Source organism: Silurus meridionalis, chromosome 22 (genome assembly GCF_014805685.1).
Source record: "Silurus meridionalis isolate SWU-2019-XX chromosome 22, ASM1480568v1, whole genome shotgun sequence".
Lineage (NCBI taxonomy): Eukaryota > Metazoa > Chordata > Actinopteri > Siluriformes > Siluridae > Silurus > Silurus meridionalis.
The window spans coordinates 16,383,412-16,405,220 of record NC_060905.1 but is presented as its reverse complement, the minus strand read 5'-3'; the positions used below and the strand labels follow the sequence as shown (position 1 = coordinate 16,405,220).

Sequence of the window (21,809 nt, the reverse complement as noted above, 5' to 3'; positions counted from 1 at the left end):
ATTTTCCTCAAAGGGTTTGAGTCCCGTCTCGAAGAGGCCTTTGGTGGAATGGCCAATGTCAGGCATGAACTTTTGGAGGGCGAAACTTCCTTTGTGCTTGCGTTTGTGGGGATTACCTGTTTATGCTTGGTTTGGAGAGCTTATAAAGTTTAATCCAAAGTGAATTAAAACAGTACGGTACACTTCATGATCATCTAACGTGCACCATTATTTGTAAAATAGAGAGTGGATCAGACAGTGGAAAAGACAGCATTAAAGCAGAGATACATTAATGTGCACCCTGGTTTGGAAAATAAAGAACAGATCATTTAGATATTAAGCATTGAAAGAAAAGACAGCGTTAAAGCAGAGATACATTAATAAACTTTTAAGGTGTAATTATTGTTGAGACAGAGTTACACACTGGGTTTATATGAAAGGAGGAAATACATACAAGATATGTATATGTCATATGGAATTTGGAACACTATTTCTTATTAAACTAATAAAAATGATCCCTTTAGGTGTGTGTGTGTGTGTGTGTGTGTGTGTGTGTGTGTGTGTGTGTGTGTGTGTGTGTGTGTGTGTGTGTGTGTGTGTGTCCCACCCAGATGTACTGGGGCCGAGTTTAGAGAATGGCTTGCGTTATCATTAGGATGTTCCTTTGAAGTTAGCTAGAGAGGTCAGGGATTATCTTGTTTTGTATCTTTGGTGTGGGGGTACGACACTGTGGATATAAAAAAAAAAAAGAAAAAACACAATAAAGGTGTAAACCGTGGTGCTTATCCTGTGACAAGCTATGCAGATGTTAAGGGTAAAAGGAATGCATGTGACATGATGTCTAAAAAACACCAGACGCTACAAGAATGACTTAGAAACTGAGGTACGTACTGAACTGTGAATTTTTTTGTGTGTATTTATGTGTGTGTATATACATAAAAGAGTGTTTGCATCTGTGTCTTTTTGTCAGAACCCCCTCCTGAGGACCACCTCCTGCAGAACACGTTGTGGCCTGAGGTCCAGAAGCTGTGAGTCTCATTTATTCTCATTTGTAAACTCTTTAGCTGGACTGACATGGCAGGAGCAGGCAGTAATATGCCGTGCAAAACGTTACGGATTTGCTGTGAGCCCATGCCCCTTCTAATAATGCAAGGTAGAAGTCATTTCGAAAATGCGACGTGTGAGACGCGGTACTCTTCTCTCCGTGTCTGCAATGACGTTCGGGGACATCAATTTCGCCCTCGCTTAATGAAGGCTCATGTTTTGCTCTCTGTTTTTTTTTTTTTCTGCGTGAAAATAATTGTAGTTTAATAAAGGTATTGGCTTAATGCCAATCTCTTTAGACCTATAAAGCTTGGATCGGAACAAAATCACTTTCCTTTGTTGCTCTCACTTTAGTTGTTTGGGAATTTAGCTGTAACTCGGAGGAGGGATACATTTACAGCATTTTGTATCAACCTACACAATATTTCATTCATTCTGACCTAAAGGGTTAAGGGCCTTGCTCAGGGGTCCAGCAGCTGCAGCATAATGGGATTTGAACTCATGACCTTCTGATCAGAAGCCCAATATTTTAACAATCCAGGGGGAGGTTCTTTGCTTTGAACGTGCTTTTCCTAATCAGTTAAGCAAAATCTTTAGACTCGAGTCAACATGCTATTTTTCTCCACTAGACATCCATTAGTATTGTACGAGAAATTCTAGTTTTGTAACACGCCAACAGATGGCAGCACAAGGCTGCACGCACAGTCACAGGAAGCACCGACCTTCCTAAGTCAGTGTGCCAAAAGACATCGTCCTGTGTATATCGGGGGCTGTGCAGCTGGTGCTGTCCTGACCATGTGCATTCCAATGTCTGCTATTCCGACCACGTGCGCACCCTGAAACCAGGCTCTCCTCACTGAAATAGCTGTGCTGCTGCTGGCGTTCGAGCCGGGCTCCGAATGCCATTCTGAAGATCACAAAGCCACCTCTGTGCTTTGTTCCGATTCCTCATTACCATCTCTTTTTCCATGTCTTTCTCTGACTAGGTACGGTCACGGATTTGAGACGTTCTGTCTGGCTTCGGACGCTGCGCAAACTGTGGTCGCCTCAGCATGTAAGGTAGCGTCACTCTACAATCAGATGATTAGCTTTACAATGTTCTCTCGGGCTAGACTATTGTTCTCGTTCTTTTAGCTCCATTTCAGTGCAGCACATCACCTGTATATTAGTTTGATTAATACCAGGATACTAGAAAGAAAAAGAACAATTCTGTAGGTCACTGACTCATTAGGGGTATTTGTGTAATAGTAATAGCCAAATAAAATTGGAGAATAATCACCATGTAAACGTTTGATTACGTTCTCAATAATGTATCTCGTGAATGTGCATGCATAAGGATGTCAAAATGCTTTTTTTCCGAATTGAAATAAATAATCAATCAATCGATGCTAGAGGATGAACCGGATGGCTGATATTTTCAAGCAGAATATCGCTCGATGCTGTGTTTTTAAATATATTCCCGAGGTTAAAATGTTCCTCCGGTCATTCAGGCACTAGTAAATGTTGATGTACTGCATCAATGCAATTTAGAACACAAGCAGAGGTTTTAGTCAGGTCACATCTAATTTATGGCCAAAATGGGCAAGTCATCTCAATTTAGGATGGTTTTGAAAACACTTTGTAGCTAAGTTTTTTTCTCTTCTTCTTCTTTATTTTCTGTTCAAGTCACACAGGCCAAGTGCTACCAGCCAAACCATGGCAACTGACAAATTAATAGTTGAGTACCCATAGAATGGCCTGAATGCAGGATAATGGACCTTTATTAAGCTGTTTTGCTGCTTTGCAGAGACCGGCTGAGATATTTTTAAAGCAGAAAGCATTATAACACATCATTTAGTTGTTGTTTTATAGGCGCATTGTTGAAATATGTATACATTTAATATGCATTTAATGAGTTGTTATACATGTTTTTCGCCATGTGCACGGGTTGCATGTGGTGCCGTCCCACCTTCTTAAAACAAGTCTGTGTATTTTTATGTACACAAAATTAACGATTTGGTATGTACCTCGATTTTTAATTCACGCTACAGTGAGGCCGAAAAAATGAACCTAAATTTGCTTGTCATTTTTGTATTATTGCAGTTTCTTATTATTAACATTTGTTAACATCAACTACTTTTTTTTAATAATAAAATAGCTGCTTGGTTGAATAATATTTTGTGGTATTTTTAAAAAGTAAAATATGTACGAATAAAATGGAATAAATCAAATGAATGCAATACACTTTTTTTTTTTATTATATTGATTAAATTGAGCAATTGATTACCAAGGCAGATGTTAAATTAATTTAATAAAATTTCTGCTAATTTATTTAGTAGAAAAATGTAAATAGTTTGAATTTGTGTAATACAGGTGTGAAAATGAAAGTGTTTTTAAATTAAATATGAAATATTTCAGCATACTTTTAACAAATTCAAATTTATCAGCATTTTAGAAACAATATAATTATGCATATAAATTGAAAAACAGTCCATATCGCTAGACTGTCATAAAAACGTTGACAATGGCAGGTAGTGGCACACATAAAGCATGGATTGCATTTGGTACACACATACAGTTACACTCCTAATATATACAAACGCATATATATGTGTGTGTGTGTGTGTGTCTGTGTGTGTGTGTGTGTGTGTGTGTGTGTGTGTGTGTGTGTGTGTGTGTGTGTGTACCAAATGCAATCCTTGTTTTATGTGTGCCACTCCCTGCTATTGTCAACGTTTTAACCAGAGAAACAACCGAAATGTGCACAAGATGGTCTAGAGGTTGACCGATTCATCGGTTTTGTCGATTAATCGGTACTGATGGTTGATTGTTGGAACTATCGGCTATCAGCAAAAATGTATACCGATAGTGTTTCTGGTTTACGTCCATTGCTGAGAAGGTCTGCGGTCATGACGAGGCGAATCACTGACGTACTGATTGTTATTACACGAGACTGCACGCTGCACAGAGAGTGCTATATTTTTTTATCATTTATGATATATCAATTATATAATTGTATTTTTGTATTGATATATTCACATTTATTTTGTACTTTATTTTTAAAACACAAAGTAATACTGTTATAACCTCTAAAGAAGCTTTGGGACGATTTCCATTGTCCTATGTTTTATTAGCATCTATAAGTTTTTCCTGCATGTCCATGGGCACTTGGATATAGAAGATGCCTGTTTTTTGTGTACAGGCTTCTAAAGCGGAGCATGCTGCTATCCTTCTATGGAGCACCTCCACCTGGAAACAGCTACAAGCTCTTCCATGCCACAGTCTGACTGTTACTCAGATGGCTTTCTCCCCAGACTCGCGCCTGCTTCTCGCCGTGTCCCGAGACCGAACCTGGTCATTATGGAGATGTGAGGACGCTGGACCCAAAGCTTCAGGTAAAGAAGGTTCTTGACCATTGCGTTAGAGCATGAAATCGGTTTGCATGAACGTTTAGTCAGTGTCCATCACTGACTTAGGTTTTAATCTATTTTTGTCCATGGATATGTATTAAATTACTCCCACTAGTGTTTCCCTCAGGTACGGTGCTCCTTCCGAGTATCTGTTTGTTAGGGTTTCTATCCAATCAGTTTTTAGCCGTCACATCAAGTGTTGTCAGGGTCAAAGATGTCTGTCGTTTTCAGCCTTTACTGTGTACGCTGCAGGCATCCTGTAACTTGTGACCCATGTTGCTTGAAGCTGTTGCTTTAACCAATCAGAATTCAACTGGCTGACTCCAAAGCCATCTACCATGCATCCTATCACGCCAGCATTACCAGGTCCTTTGATTAGATGGTCAGAGAGCGCACTAGTCAGACCTTGCAACCCGCATCTGTAGCAAACGGCACAAGCTCAAATATATTTATCTGGACTTAATAGCTTTTTTTTTTTTCTTCCCCGAACGGACTTTCCAAGAACAGCTGAATGCCGTAAGGAAAGGTCGACCAAAACAGTTCAAAACAGCTGTTAAGCTTTTCCATGAACCGTTGTACTTTTTGTTGTCTTTCCGTAATGCACTGAAACAAAAATGCAGGAAGAACCGGGGCCATTTTATGAGCTAAATATCAAGACCTTTGCTAGAGATGATGTATGCGGGTGGTGCAGATGTGGCTACAGTGAAAGGAGACTCGTTGAATTGTGGTTTCTTGCTTTAGTAATGTCATTCGTTCTCGCTGTATGAGATTCCTGTAAGCTATGCAGTCCCAGGCTATACCATATTTCTTTGTAAAATGGATGGTTTTCAGAGACTTGGTATCATAATGATGGTATTAAGAGGTGGATTGATGCAGGCAGGACACAACCAAAGGTCACTCCTATGCTACATTCACCGACCAGGCACAATGATGGTGCGGTGAAGTAAATCAGAATCAGAAATAGCTTTATAACCAAGTTTACACACACAAGGAATTTGTCTTAGCGACATGAGATTCCAGTACAGGAGAAGTACCGATATAATATAACAAAAATTTAATTAAACAGACAAATAATGCTTTAGATACAGAAGTAGAAATATTGTTTAAATCAATGTACAGATGTTATTTACAACAGTGGGTGGGATACATTAGACAGCAATTAAACATTTTGTCCTTAAAATTACATGTTGGAAGCAGGAAAAATGGGCGATTTGAGCGAGTTTGTCAAATTATGAAATCTAGACGACTGGGTCAGGGCATCTCCAAAACTGCAGCTCTTGTGTGATGATCTGGTCTGCAGTGGTCAGTATCTATCAAAAGTGGTCCAAGTAAGGAACAGTGGTGAACAGAGCTCCTGTAGCTGCTGAAAAAGTTTGTGCTGGTAATGTTCGTAAATGACATTTTCCATTGGCACAGAACAGAAATGAATACTTAAGAATATAATGCATCCATTTGTTGTTTTGGAAAGAATGGGAACATGGGGTTGACATAACGATCGCTACATCGAGGAGAATGTCATTTCTGTTTACGTACCAGAACTTCAGTGTTGCACAATAGAAAGCAACTTGAAAGCGATTCCACTGCAAATTGGACCGTGTGTGTTGAAATTTAAATGCGGCAGCTGCTGAGTGCCAAGTCTGTACACATTAAAAGATAATTCCGGGCTGCTTTCCCAACTCTATAATGCACGCTAAGTAGTATGACTGACTTAAAAACGTATCGACAACAACAGTGTGCTTTAACACTCTCCACGCATTAACAACTTTGAGGATATTATTATATGTGGTGGTTTTTTTTTTCCCCCCCAGTATGACAGAATTATCATCAGACAAAGCGCACATCATCGTGACCAACGCATTGAGTATTTTTACTAATCTCACAGCATGTTGCTGATTTGGCTCGTGCCTCTGCATCAGGGGTGACTTGGCACGTACCTCATCCTGATTCAGCAGTCGCATACTGTATATAATTGCGACAAAGGTTTGTGGACACCTGACCGTAAGATTCGTATGCGCTTTTTGAACATCCCATCTCACATATAGTTCCCAATTCCTGCTAGAATAACCTCCACTCTTCTGGGAAGATGTTCCACTAGATTTTGTGTTGAGGAGTGTTCAGGAGGAGTGCACTCAGCATTCACATTCATCCCAGAGGTGTTCAATAGGGTTGGATAGCAGAAGATCTTCTACAACAGTATACAATTTCAAAAGCAACATTTTAGGCCTTAATAAAGTCTTAAATTCGCTTAAATGATTTCAAACAGGTTTTAATTTTCGGATCTTTAGAATGATTTTGTTTATTAGTTTTTGTGGCGTTCATTCTTTCGCTAGTTTGAAAGTATTACAACTTCAAATAAAAGCAGAAGAAGTTTTCAGTCGTGGATATGAGAGGTTTTATTTCAGTCAGTCATCACGTCCTACAAGCTCTTAGGAGGCACATCTCAAACAGCAATGGCACCAGTCAGCTGACACTAGCAAGAGCAAATTATGATCAGAAAAACTCACATTTTGTACACCGAACATTTACATATTTCTCTGAGATTTCTCTTCTACGTTTAAAGTCTCATTTACCTCATTTGCATATTCGCAAAAAGCATCAATTTCTCTTCCTCATATCAAAACATTCTTTATTGGAAGTCTCGCTAGTCTCCTCCTTGTCCTAGTTACATATTTCTGTATATTTTTTCCTGTTTTGATACCCAGTTTCAAAAACATCAGTCATTTGTCTTTTCTAAAACCAAGGTTAAAAACACCTATTGTTTTTCTTGCATCTAGAAAAAAGCGCCTCTTTTCTGATACCATACCAGTTTAAAAACATCTCTCTTTTGTTTTTCCTTAAGATGTTAGGGCTGTAATAATTCCTCAAGTAACCCGAGGAATTTGATTAAAAATGTTCAGTCCATTTAACTACACACGGAGCATCATGTTTCCCCACGGACCATTATTACTGATGCACCACCCGCTAAACGCTCTAGACAGGTAAACACAGCAGAATAAAAAATGGAGAAAACGTCCTACATGCACTGTCCCTCTAATAAACTCCACCCACTCCACCCTGCCTGCACTCTTTTCTTCACTTCTCTAACACACTCTCCATTACTTTGCACTGTTGACCCCAGGTACCTGAACTCCTCCACCTTCTCCACCTCTTCTCCCTGCAACCGCACCACTCCACTGCCCTCCCTTTTAATCACACACATGTACTCTGTCTTACTGCTACTGACTTTCAAAAACACTGAACAGTGCGTTTACCTTTTTTGAAATAGATTTTTATATTTGTATTTATAAAAAGCCCGTTTAAAAAGTCCCTCTGCAGCAGCCGAGAACAGGTAGTGGAGCACGTTTTTAAATCTGGCGATAAATACACGAAAATTAGTTAATTTCCGGAGATAAGAAAACCACATCGTGATACTGTGTGAGATTTAATAAATAAATACATGAGAATAATTGAGTTTCAATAAACAAATATTTTCCCATAAACTACTCTGCAAAGGGACTTTTTAACTTCACTCTATTTGTATTTCGATGTAATATGGCTATTAAATGCACTAAATGGGTTTAGTTTTCACCAATATTCTTGTAGGCAATTTCAGCAATAAAAATTATTTTTTTTCCAAAAAGAAAACAAATTACTTGTTCATTTTAAGAGACCCATTTTATTTTCTCTCTCTTTTTTAGTATTGCTTTTTAATAATGAGTAAATTAATGTACTTATTTTCTGATTCGAATATTCCATAGCAGCAGCCCTAAAAGATTTATTACTTTAATGATATTTAGTTTAGTGGAGGTTGTATTCTGCCACATATGTTCTTATGCTTATTGCCCTACACAAGCTTGATTACATTTCATAATAGACTGTTAGACTACTGATATAAATAATGCAAAAAATTAAGGCTAAATACTAATTAATGCTAGATCATATTGGCATAAGCTTTTTTTTAATGCTAACTAAAGCTGACCTAAACAAAAATTTCTTTGCACCTTTCTCAGCTTTCTGTTATTGATTGTACCACCGACGTAAAACTGGTTTTATTTTTTTAGCTATGTGGAAGTGCAAGTTTAGCGATACTTGGCTTGAAAAAAATAAATTTTATTGCTTTGTGTGCGTGTGTTTTTGATGTGATATAGGTCTTAAATTTTATCCTTACTGGTCTTAAACAGGTCTTTAACTTTGTGAAGCCTGCAGAAATCCTGGTACAGCTTATCGTCATTGAGTTCACTTTGGGGACCGGGGAGGATGGGGGGTTTCATCATGCTGGAAAAGATTCGGGTCTCTGCCCCCACATCCAAAGACAGTCGAGTGTCCGAATACTTTTGCCTGTATAATGTACTTGTTTTTTTTCTTCATTTAATTAGCAAAGTAGCAAACGCGCCACTTTTTTCTCCAAATCCAGCCATGTGATGATATGCGACTAAAAATATAATGTATTTTTTTATATTCAGGCCAGGATTCATATTTAAATCCTTCGTAAACGCTGTTCCACAGCATCACAGCTTTCCTCCTTTTTCGCCTTTAAGCATCTCTGGATAAATCGCCACTGACAGTAGTTAAGCAGGCGAGCGTCCGTTTCCCCTTGCCTATTTGCCCGGGTGCTGGGTTGAAGCTTAAGACAGGGGGATCTTGCAGTCTGTTCTGGTTGAGGCTGGTATTACTCACAGCTTTCATGCCAAGGATGGAGGGGGGACAACCTACGTCAGTGGCGACAAGACAGAGGCTGGGTGTCAGCAGACAAGAAAAGTAACCCCGATCCCTGCGTTCGTCTCGCTTTGTATTTCACGCTAATGAGTTAGCGTTACGGCCTGAGCTGGAATGGGGTTTAGCACACACTGACATTAAAGCAAAGCACAAACATCCTCACAGGAATGATCAATGGCACACAACAAACATCTCTAAAGAAGTGACTGAGGAGAAATGATGATGCGCTTTCTGGTTTCAGAGCCCAGATTCTCGCTTTACACACACACCAGTAAGGACTCGGCAGTGCACACGCGCATCATTTGGTCTTGTGACTGGAGCCCGGACAATAAGTACTTCGTGACAGCTAGTCGGGATAAGAAGGTGAGCTACAATTTGAGCTACGGTTTTACAAAGAAATGCAGCTGCTCAATGTACGAGGGGCGTTCGAGTCAAAGGCGTTAAATAAACACTGGGTCTTCTTTTATTTTAGAAACTCAAAAGTCCCAGATTGACTCGAACGCCCCTCGTAAAACATTTGTTAAGTGAACAACAGCATTAACAACATTTGGCATTTGCAATACTGATATCAAGATGCACCTGAGATGCAAGTATATGCTCTAACAAATTGTAGATTATTGATGATTCAGCATCCCCACCATCTCTTAAGAAATAGGTTTTTGGTCCATTTCCTAGAAGTATTGCATATGTGGATATAATAATATTTATAATGAGCTCACAGAGTCTATCAAAATTATAACTTTTTTTTTTTCTGGTCAGATTTTTATTCACATGAATGCATTGGATGGTTATTTCTTCTTTTGTCAGAAAATAATCATTGTTAATTTGTTTGCTTGTATTTTGTGTCTTTTTGTGATATTTGATATACTTTTGTTATTTTTACTATTTATGTAGATTTAAATTTAAATATTGGCATGATTGCATTTATTGGAAATCTGAGCATCACATGTTTTGTATATAATAATAATACAGATATAATAAAAATTCTGGTTCTTAGTAGGTCTTTAGGTAAATACAACCCCAGATAAACGACAACGCATGACACCTTGTCATTATTGTGACATAAATGTTGGCGAAATAGAGAAACCATGTGCGAAAAACTTAAGAACTGCTTCCATTGGATTTAAAAAACTTTAATTGCTTTTGATTATTTGATTATTAGCATGTTTACTATACTTCAAGGCTCTTCTCTGTTCTGGCACCGAGGTGGTGGAATGAACTTCCCCTAGATGTCCGTACAGCGGAGTCCCTGACTATCTTCAAACGACGGTTAAAGACCTTCCTCTTCCTGAAACACTTAAATTAGCACTTTCCAAGTTTGCTTTGTAGAATTCAAGAGTTATATTTATATTAAGTTTGTAATCCAGTGTTCCAGTGTAGATTTATTCATTGCTAGAGACTCAAAGCACTTTTGTACGTCGCTCTGGATAAGGGCGTCTGCTAAATGCCGCAAATGTAAATGTTTGACCAGCTCTATAAAGGTTTTAGCAGTTTGCAGGTCTGGAGAACTTTGAGAAGCAAATCTTCCTGCTCCTCAATCTGGGAAGGGTTATAAGGCCATTTTCAAACACAGCTCATCATTCTACAGTGAGGAAGATTATTCACAATTAAGACAGTTGCCAATCTTTCCAGAAATGGACGTCCCAGCAAATTCAAGCCTAGGTCAGACCCTGCAATGGAAAAAACAAAAAAACGAACGAGTTACATGATTCTACAGGCTCCAGTTAGCATGGTAAGTTTAGAAGTTTACGACAATATGTTTAGAAATAGACTGAACATGTATGATTTGTTTGGAAGGATTGCCAGGAGAAAGTTTTTTCTCTCTCCGAAGAATGTGGCATCTGAACAAACCAAAAGACTTTTGGAACGACGTCCTTTAGAAAGAATTAGACCAGAGTGGCGAGGAGGGGGAATGATTTGTTAAGTTTTGCCATGACAGGACCTGGGCCACTTTATAGTCATTGAGTGCCTGAAGAGAGGAGTCTCTGTATACCAAAGTATTCCAGAGTCAGCTAAAGCTTGGCCAAAACTGGGTCATTAAACAGGACAATGACCCACTCAAAATCCAGACTTCAACCCGACCGAAATGCTTTGGAAGGCCAAAATTTCTCCACAAAGAACTAAGATACTGATACAGAACACGATTCGATCATGTTATTGCCACTGAAGGTGGTTGTGTTCTATTTAAAATCTAATTCCAAGACCTGCTAAGGACCAAATGATTACATGCTGATATGTAAAAACATAGAAATCACACAGGATGTACTTCCCATATGGCAAACCATATCCTGTGTGTTTCCATTGTATTGTGTCATTAATCTTCACGCTTGCTCCTGGTGGTAGGTGATAATGTGGGGTCATCGTGGCTCTGATGAACCAGTTGGCATGAACAACAGTGCAGTTACTCCCTGTTCTTCTGTCCTGGATGTGGGCGATTCAGCCACCGCTGTAGCTATCTGCCCTTCCCTTCTCTCAGACCAAAGGTAAATCAAAATCGTTCTCTTCCGTTAGCGCATCATCACACATCATTTATCATAAAGATGCTGTCTGTTACAATTGCATCAGTTCAGCTGTGTTGCACTTTTACTCTCACAAGTAACACCAAAGCAGATGTTCTACCCCACTGTGCGACAAACACCGCAGGGCTGTTTCTAAGCAATGCAGATTGAAACACCCCACTATATTTAGCCATATGCAGTAGGACTGTTTTATCTGTTCTTTGGAGGCATAAGTTGCTTATTTATTTGTATAATTAAATTCAATACAATTCAGATTTATTTCCAGAGCACATTTAACAATTAACATTGTCCCAAAGCAGCTTTACAGAGATAAAGAGGTTATAAAGTTGGAATGTATAAGTTTAGTGACTATAAGTTTGCTCCTTCTAAGTTTACCTCTAATGAGCGAGCTAGTGGCGACTGGGGCAAAGGAAAAATGAGGATAATTCCAGTCCAGATCCATGCTTAAGTTGCTCAGGAACTTTATGGAACTTTAGGCTGTTCATGTGGAACCATCCTCAGCTGCTCAGAGTGGTCTCCAACCTATTCCAACAATTTGTAACTGTTGCTTATGCATATGCACAAGTTGCACCATGACTCTGGAGTCAGCATTCCAAATGATCCCAAAGGGGTTCAGTAAGGTTTGATGTCTGAGCTCTGTAGCTGGCCTCTCTAGATTTTCCACTCTAGTTTTTTCACTCAAGATCGTCCAACGTAGATTTTCTCCACTTTAGATTTTTCACTTCCACACGAGATCTTCCACCCAGATCTTCCACTCTAGCTCTTCCTCTCTAGCTCTTCCACCTCAGATCTTTCACTCTAGCTCTTCCAGGTTAGATCTTCCACCCCAGATCTTCCACTCTAGCTTTTCCAGTCTAGATCTTCCACCCCAGATCTTCCGCTCTAGCTCTTCCAGTCTAGATCTTCCACTCGAGATCGTTCACTCAATATCTTCCACTTCATTTGGTCCACTCTAGATTTTCACTGCAGGCCTAAAATGATAACGATTCTTGATTAAACACAAATGTGGCAAAATGCAATTACATTAATGTGACACTGCTAGTACACTCGAAACGCAAAGATTTGAAACAAAATGACTGTATATTCTTTTTCGTTTTTTTAACTTAACATGGTCTCTGCTCATTCTTTCATTCCTCTGTGTCTAGCTACCTGGTAGCAGTGGGTCTGGAGGGCGGGCAGCTGCTTCTGTATAAATGGAGGCCAGCGGACGATCTGACTTCAGGATCAGACTGGAGCAGGTGTGCCGAAAGCGATGTCTCGTATCCTTTCTTTCCGAGGCCACGCTGTGGCAAGCACTTTTTTACGCTACCTCTTTGATTTCAGAGGTCTGTTTTTTCTCTGATCCAATAACAAGCCTGGTGCTGAGTGAACTAATAACCTTGTTCTCATGAAGTCAAATACACCAGCTAAAGGTTTTAGTCTCGTTTTAGAACTGGTCACAGAAAAGTCTGTTTCACTTCAGGGGGAAAATGTTGTATTCTCTCATTGGGGTCTGTATCGCCGAACCCCCCCAACCACCACCACAACCCCCTTTCTCTTTCACTTAAACCATTTGAGAATGTTACTATGATCTTTCTTTCATTGATGGAGGTAGAGGGCAATTGTAGATTCAGGGTGGAAAAATGGACTCGTAGATTAAAACATCTGGTCCAGGAGCTTTTTTTAGGAGAAGATTTCAAGCTCTACATGTTGACTGCAAGAATGAACTGTACAATATATGCTTTATTGTGATTTATCGATTTGCAGTCTAATAAACTGACATTTGAAATACAATTAGAGCCAGAAGACATGGCTAGATGTCTGGATGAAAAACTTAAAAATATCTTTAAAAAGTTTGTTGTTTAGTAGTCAATATTTAATACTGGTTCTGTTCTGGTATTTTTGATCACCCTTGCAATAATTCTTTCTCCATTTATTTAAATATGTTGAGATTTTGGTTTGTGGTTTGGTTTGGGTTTTATTGTCATTTGGGTTGGGTTTTGGTTGAGGTTTGGTTTAGTTTTAGTTGAGGTTTGGTTTAGTTTTAGTTGGGCTTTGGTTTAGGTCTGGTTAGGGTTTGATTTGGGTTGGGTTTAGTTTTAGATGAGATTTGGTTTACTTTTAGTTGGGTCTGGTTGGGGTTTTGTTAAGTTTCAGTGGTTTTTCGTTGGTTTAGTTTTAGTTGTGGTTCACTTTTGGGTCTGGTTGGGGTTTGGTTTGGGTTTAATTTAGTTTTATTTGGGGTTTGGTTTAGTTTTAGTTGGGTATGGTTGGGGTTTGGTTTAGTTTTAGTTGGGGTTTGGTTTAGTTTTAGTTGGGTCTGGTTGGGGTTTGGTTTAGTTTTATTTGGGGTTTGTTTTAGTTGGGTCTGGTTGGGGTTTGGTTTAGTTTTAGTTGGGGTTTGGTTTAGTTTTAGTTGGGTCTGGTTGGGGTTTGGTTTTAGTTGGGGTTTGGTTTAGTTTTAGTTGGGTCTGGTTGGGGTTTGGTTTAGATTTAGTTGGGTCTGGTTGGGGTTTGGTTTTGGTTTAGTTTTAGTTGGGGTTTAGTTGGGGTTTAGTTGGGTTTTGGTTTGGGTTTTGTTTAGTTTTAGTTGGGGTTTGGTTTGGGTCTGGTTGGGGTTTGGTTTGTGTTTGTTTGGGGTTTGCTTGTGATTTGGTTTAGTTGTGGTTTGTGTTCGGTTGGGGTTTGGTTGAGTTTTGGTTTAGTTGTGGTTTGTGTTTGGTTGTGATTTGGTTTAGTTGTTGGTTTGGTTTGAGTTTAGTTGTGACTTATTTTCACTTCAATCCAACTTTACCTGGGTGAGCTTTGCCCTGTTCATTCTTGAGTCTTAATCATGTCTGGCTAAGACAGTTGCTCTCTTTGGATATTCAACTAAAAGGAGAATCTGAACATTATAAAGAGGTGCTCTTACCTGACTTTAGCCTCAATGTTGCCTTACTGTTGCTTGTCTTCTGAGTATGTTTGTTTTTATTTAGGTTAGAAAGGTTTTCTTGTCATGTTTGGATCAGAGCAAATCAATTTTCACTTTGATTCCGACCCAGTAAAGGAAATAACAGCTTGAGAAAGCGTTCTGGAGCTCTACTGTGTGTTCTACAGCTCTCTGTGTTTCCTCACTTGTCCCCCCGGCTGTGAATTGCCTCTTGAACACTGGTCACAGCTCTTTCACTCCACTCTAGTTTGCTGATAACACACTGCACCTGAGGGTAATGAGTTTTTCTTGGTTGAGTGACATTTCTACATGTACAATGGAATATTCAAGTGGATTTCTCCAGAGCCACATATGTCCTTTTTTTCACGTTTATGTAAACAGAATAGAGGAGGCAGAGGACAATCAGGGACCTCAGTAAAAGGGGGGGAAAAGTTGATTCAATTGATGTATGCTTTTTTTGTGTGTGTGTGTGTTTTCTGCTCAGCTGCAGTTTTCCTTGACTGCTTTCGTGTCTGCAGCCAAAGTCACACGCTGGTGGTGAAGAGACTGCGCTGGAGGCCGCGAGTCTGTCAGCAGGAAGAGACCGAAGGCTGGAACCACCAAAGCACCTCTGTACAGTTAGCCAGTGCCGGAGCTGACCACACCGTCAAAATCTTCAACATCAACACGCTGGCTCTGTAGCAGTCTCTCAACTAGTGGTCCACCCTGAACCTTCAACATCTACATACATTAGATCCGGTGTGGACTGAAATACGGAAGAAGATAGGATATTTGTACGATTTGTACATTTCTAAACCCGGAAGGAACGTTGTGCTATTTATCTGAAAAACTCCTCTGATGTTTGTGTTGTAATAAAGGTTTTTTTTTCTAACAAAAATACCAAGTGTGTAATGTCCTGACTGCTGCTTTCCTGCTCATCTGATTTTTTTTTCCACCCTTAACCCTGAACCACTTGGAGTTCCAGAAGGAACATTCTATACATTTATATAGGAAGTATAGGAAGATCTTCCCAGAAGAGTGGAGGTTATTATAACAGTAAATAGACACTAAATGCGGAATGGGATACTCAAAAAAAATAGTCAGGTGTCCACAAACCTTTTTTTTTAAATATAGTGTTTCTTGTTTAAACGGCAGATAAATAGTTATGCCTTATCAAGTGGGAACTCGGTGTGTGACTGAACCTCTTCCAAACCTTGTTTTTATTTATACACTTACAGACAAAAATAAACTTTTTTCAGTCTTCCTTCAGACAGGGAAGTCTGAGGTTTGGCAGGTTTGAAGGTTCTTGTTTATGAGGGTAAAAACCTGTGTGTTTGTTCTTGTTATCGAGAACAAGTCAGGTCTCCGGCGTAGTTCGAGTGCTGAGGTGTGTACCATGAACAGCTTGGGGCCTCCGACTCCACAGCCTAGTGCTTCGATGCTCAATATTTGACGCCGTGATTGAGCAGACGGAGCATCTCTGACAAGAAAGCTCTGTCTCCGGCCATCCTGTTAGCCAAGGGGTGCTCGCTCCGTCAATTATTTACATCCTACCGTGTAGAGAAAGACTGTACTGATCCACCTCCTCATTTCACACTGTTTGTGTCTGTCCATGTGTTCAATAAAAACCAAATAACAATAGTAAGATATATATATATATCTTACTATTGTTATTTGGTTTTTATTGAACACATGGACAGATGTGGACAGATCTATGTATAACATTTTGATAATTATATTAGTAATTAGAGAATATTCTATAGTAGAATTATGAAGTTATAATTATTATTAAATTAAAACAATCAATAATTTATTATACTAAAAAAAAAAAAAAGTATAGTCAGCTACTAATTGTGCAAGTTCTCCCACTTAAAAAGATGAGAAAATAAGGGAAAAATAAGTATTTGGTCACCTACAAAAAAGCAAGATTTCTGGCTCTCACAAACCTGTAACTTCTTTAAGAGGCTCCTCTGTCCTCCACCTGTTTGGCACCTGTTTAAACTTATCAGTATAAAAGACACCTGTCCACAACCTCAAACAGTCAGACTCCAAACTCCACTATGGCCAAAACCAAAGAGCTGTCACCAGAAACAAAATTGTAGGCCTGCACCAGGCTGGGAAGACTGAATGTGCAATAGGTAAGCAGCTTGGTGTGAAGAAAACAACTGTGGGAGCAATTATTAGAAAATGAAGTCTGAAGTTTGCTAGAGAGCATTTGGAAAATCTAGAAGAGTCATGTTTGCCCAGATGAAACCAAAATAGAACTTTTGGTAAAAACTCAATTTGTCTTGTTTGGAGGAGAAAGAATGCCATACCTACTGCGAAGCATGGGGGTGGAAACATCATGCTTTGGGGCTGTTTTTCTGCAAAGGGACCAGGACGACTGATCCGTGTAAAGAAAGAATGAATGGGGCCATGTATCGTGAGATTTTGAGTGAAAACCTCCTTCAATCAGCAAGGGCATTGAAGATGAAACGTGGCTGGGTCTTTCAGCATGACAATGATCCCAAACACACCGCCCGGGCAACGAAGGAGTGGCTTCATAAGAAGCATTTCAAGGTCCTGGAGAGGCCAGTCTCCAGATCTCAACTCCATTGAAAATCTTTGGAGGGAGTTGAAAATCCGTGTTGCCCAAACATCACTGCTCTAGAGGAGATCTGCATGGAAGAATGGACCACACTACCAGCAACAGTGTGTAAAAACCTTGTGGAGACTTACAGGAAACATTTGATCTCTGTCATTGCCAACAAAGGGTATATAACAAAGTATTGAGATGAACTTTTGTTATTGACCAAATACTTATTTTCCACCATAATTTGCAAATAAATTATTTAAAAACAAGACAATGTGATTTTCTGGATTTTTTTTTCTCATTTTGTCTCCCACAGTTGAAGTGTACCTATGATGAAAATTACAGGCCTCTCTCATCTTTTTAAGTGGGAGAACTTGCACAATTTGTGGCTGACTAAATACTTTTTTGCCCCACTGTATACCCTATATTATAAATATTATTTAATTAAAAAATAATTGATGATGAATTTAATATAATATAATAATACATTGATTTCAAAGCAAGGAACAGTTTTGCATTGTTTTCAGATTATTTTATTAATTAAAAAAAAAACATTTTTTGCAATAATTTATTAAAAATGTTATGATTTCCATGCAGTTTAAGGGTACAAGAATATGAAATGAGCACATCCACTTTGAATTCTTCAAGAGCTCTGTAGTGTGTGTATGTGCTGGTACAAACACACTGCTCGGGACAGTTGTGGAGCACAGAAGTGTACACTGGCAAAATTGACTTGATATAAAAAAAAAAAAAGAAGAAAGAAAAGAAAACCAAATGTTCACAGCTGTGACTCAGTTTGTTCAGGATGGGCATTGAACCGATGTTCTGGAAACTAAAAGCAACCAAAAAGATAAATAAAAAATAGAGAGAGAAGTCTTTCAGTACAGAATAAATAGTTTCTTATAGCGATATGTAAACTTGGAGACGGCACGTTTTCACAGAGTGGCAAACAGACACACACTCACTGTTGACATTCTGTAAATTATTATTATTATTATTCTTTTTTTTAATTCATTTGTAATGTCCCCTCACTATCATAGATTAATACCTCTACAGCAAAAATGTGTTGTATACAATATATACATTAGAAATAGTCCTTCGTGCTTTTTCAGGGTGTATTGAGGAGGAGGAGGTGCTCTTATTGTACACATTGTCATGGTCAACACACACCCACCCATACACACACACACACACACACATACACAAGAGATTTACCTCCCAGAAAGCCTTTGATAGTCCCGGCTTATAAGTGTTTTTTTGCCCCAGTAACTGTCATCTTGTGTAAAACGCTTTGCGAGTAATGGGACAAAGTGAGTTCCAGCCAAGACTGACTTGGTTTCAGAGTTTATTGCCTGTAACAAGAAGAACCTCCACAAAAAAAAAATCACTTCAGTGCTGCTTCTTCTTCTTTTGCCTTTTTTTTTTGCTTGTTTTTGTTGTTTTTGTATCTGTGTATCGAGTAAACTGTGTGTTGGATCAATACATACACATGCGCACACACACGCTCGACGATTTTCGTTAATATTACCCAACGCTTTCGGATTAAAAATGCAAGAAACGATTGGTTTTTGTCCCCGAATTACGCCAGAGAATCAACAGGAGTGTGTATTTTCGTTTCACAGTTCTCATCGTTACTATGCAGGACACCGACAGAGAGATCCCAGTTTGTGGTAGGAAATCGTTCATGGTCAGCACAGAGCTTTTTTGTTTCCTCCAGTACCCCCGTTTCCATATTGGTTTCAGAGGAAACCGTCTATATTTCTGTGCGGAGGTTTTCTTTCTTTACGACTCTCGTTCTCGCCTGCTTTTCGACACCCTTTTTAGCGTGATATGACTGAATTAAATCTGTTGAGACAGCCTGGAGCTAATTATTGCCACGTTTTCATAAATGTGCATTCGTTAGAATTTGGAAAATAAATTCTACTATATATATATATATATATATATATATATATATATATATATATATATATGCATACATATATGCATAGGATACCACACGCACGCAGAACTACCAGGAAAAACTATTTTTTTTGTTATTTTTTTGTGGGGGACGGGCATCGAATCCGATGTATTCGAAAGTCATCTCAACCTTTTGGTAAAAGTATAAATATGGATAATCAGCGTTCTGATTTTTGTATGCATTTTTTTTGTCACCGATGCAAATTTTACTATTATTACCATTCCTCCGGATTCATATAATTAACTGTTTTAAAAGTAAATAAACTGAAATATTGTAACAGAGAGTTTTCTGGACAGGTGATGCGCATTCTTAAACATGGCAGCGTATATTTTTTCGGTTTTTCGAAGCTCAATTTCAGCTCTTGTTTCTCCCCTTTTTATCAGCGTCGCCTACACTGACACAGAAAACCGGCGCTTTTCCACGTGCCTGCTGCCACATGCATATATATACTGTATATTTTATGCATTATGGTAGTGTAAATGGCTCTGTTTTGCTAAATTATGTACAGGTAGTCCCCGTTTTACTATGAAGATGCGTTACAATTTTCCCATCGTAACTTATAATATATATCAAGTCGAGACATGGCCTAACCTACCCAGGAGTCTTAAAGAATGATGATCATTATGGGGTAGTATTCTGTAACTGGTTAATAATTTAACAAATTACAGTACATTATTTATTAATAATTATTAACAAATTATTGCTAAATTATTAACAAATTACAGTATACTACCCCATACTGGTCACCATTCTTTAGGACTCCTGCGTAGGCTAGGCCATGTCTCGACTTACCATATTTTCAAGTTACGATGACATCTCCATCATTTCTCAGGAACTTCCTGTATCAATAAGGAATTGAACTAGGCTTAGGGCTTAGGGTTTAGGGCCTCAAGCTTCAACCTTTAGATGCAGGTATATGGACACGAGCACGACCCCGACCACTTGACTGCCAATTGGGTTTGCTTCGATCTATTCGCTATGATGAATAATCATCAATCCTTCAAACCAATAAGGGAATCTGTGATTGGAGCACAGGATCACAAATGGTTTTGGATTTGGTTTTTATCAGTAATATTCCTGAGCTCCAGAGGTTCACCTTGGGGTGAAAAAAAACACACTATCATGTAAACTTGAACCAACCACTTCCACTGAACTACAGGAGGAAAATAAGAACGTATGACAACACGAAATATGGCTTTCCTATAAATCGTACGTATGGATCCACGGACTGTTGCATTTGCTGTTTCAGCAAAATTGCCTGTTTTTTGTTGAACTTAATCATTTCCAGTGTGTGCATGGTTTATTTTGACATGAAATAAATCAAAATAATTTGTATCCATGGCAAATCTATTGCAATATAGCAGTGTGACCAGCTCAAGTGCTGTGATATATATATATATATATATATATATATATATATATATATATATATATATATATATATATATATATTTTTTTTTTGTAGAACTCCTCATCGTTTCAAAATTCATCTAAAGCATTTATTAAAAAAAAATCCATCTCAGAGACAGAAGAGCATCCTAGAGAGAGAGAGAGAGAGAGAGAGAGAGAGAGAGAGAGGGTCGGAGGCTGAGACGCCGTGGCATTATGGAGTTTTTGCTTTATGCTTAAAGGTCTTTCTCACTACGTGTTGTAATATTGAAGCTCGCTATCAGCCTCAGCCGTTAGCATGTGGTCCTCTTAGATGTCGAGTTACAGTGGAAAACAGTTTAGTTTGATCCTAGCCCAATAATAAACTTGCGGTATGAAACTTAGGATGTGTTACTTGATCAAATAGTAAATCGTATGAATGTGACTGATCAGCACTATATTGTCCATCAGGCTCCAAGTACAAGATCACAGGCACGGCATTTGACAAAAACAAAACAAAGAAAATCCAAGACACCGACGGTGAAAGATCCGCAGAAAGGAACTTGTTCTTGAGAATGATGATACTTAGCTTATTCCAATATTTTGCATTTCGAATACAATTCCTGTTTTTTGTCTTCTTGATATGAAAACAAAAACAAAAAATATAGGACAACAGCTAGACGCTCTAGAGATCTGTGAGACGTTTGTGCAAAGTTCAGAGCACGCAGTTACATTTCAATAGCAACATTGAGGTATGTTCACTGTTGCTAAGTGCCAAGGTCATGAGTTTCCCAGTGCGGCTCGGAGGACGGCGGCGGAAATTCCTCCCGCACCTCAGGCCTCGATCGAGTCCGATGTTGTGTGGATGATGGGCGACAGACTGCAGACTCTCCATCAAGCTACAACGATTTTTTGTGTGTGACAATGTTTCACTTGCTGTGATCAGGAGAAAAAAAACAACTCTCAAACGAGGTTACTGACGTGACCAAATTCACCTATTGGATCCAGCCATTATTGTGCAGTGAAGTAACTGCTCTCCACTTTATACTTTGCCTCGACTAATGAGCATTTCATAACAAGACTCGATGCTATCTACATTTCTGGGGTCCCATATGTCCGGAGACATTATATGTGTAGATGACTACGTGTGTGCCGAACTCCGAAGCCGACACATAAATGATATGTCAACTTTGTTTTTTTTACCACAGGCCCTAAACAGATAAAATGGAAGACTGGACCTCAGGCTCTTACAGATCTCACCACCTCCCGTTTTGTTACCTCCTGCACTTCTGCACAGGGGTTTTTCCAGAGAGCTACTTGCCTGGTCTAAGGATATCACAAGGTCAAACATGTTTGCCAAACTATTCCTGCCTTTAACTACTCTCACTGATTA

General features: G+C 38.9%; 1 protein-coding gene across 1 annotated transcript in view; it reads left to right on the top strand.

The window, feature by feature from the left end:
* The window catches only part of elp2 (elongator acetyltransferase complex subunit 2), a 40,735-nt gene extending 25,336 nt beyond the window's left edge, over positions 1 to 15,399 (top strand). Inside the window, 7 exon segments of the mRNA XM_046835593.1 lie at positions 950 to 1,007; positions 2,010 to 2,082; positions 4,205 to 4,397; positions 9,349 to 9,470; positions 11,451 to 11,590; positions 12,772 to 12,885; positions 15,053 to 15,399. Coding sequence (XP_046691549.1) covers positions 950 to 1,007; positions 2,010 to 2,082; positions 4,205 to 4,397; positions 9,349 to 9,470; positions 11,451 to 11,590; positions 12,772 to 12,885; positions 15,053 to 15,215 — 863 coding nt within the window. The 3' untranslated portion in view covers positions 15,216 to 15,399.
* Positions 15,400 to 21,809: the final 6,410 nt, after the last annotated feature.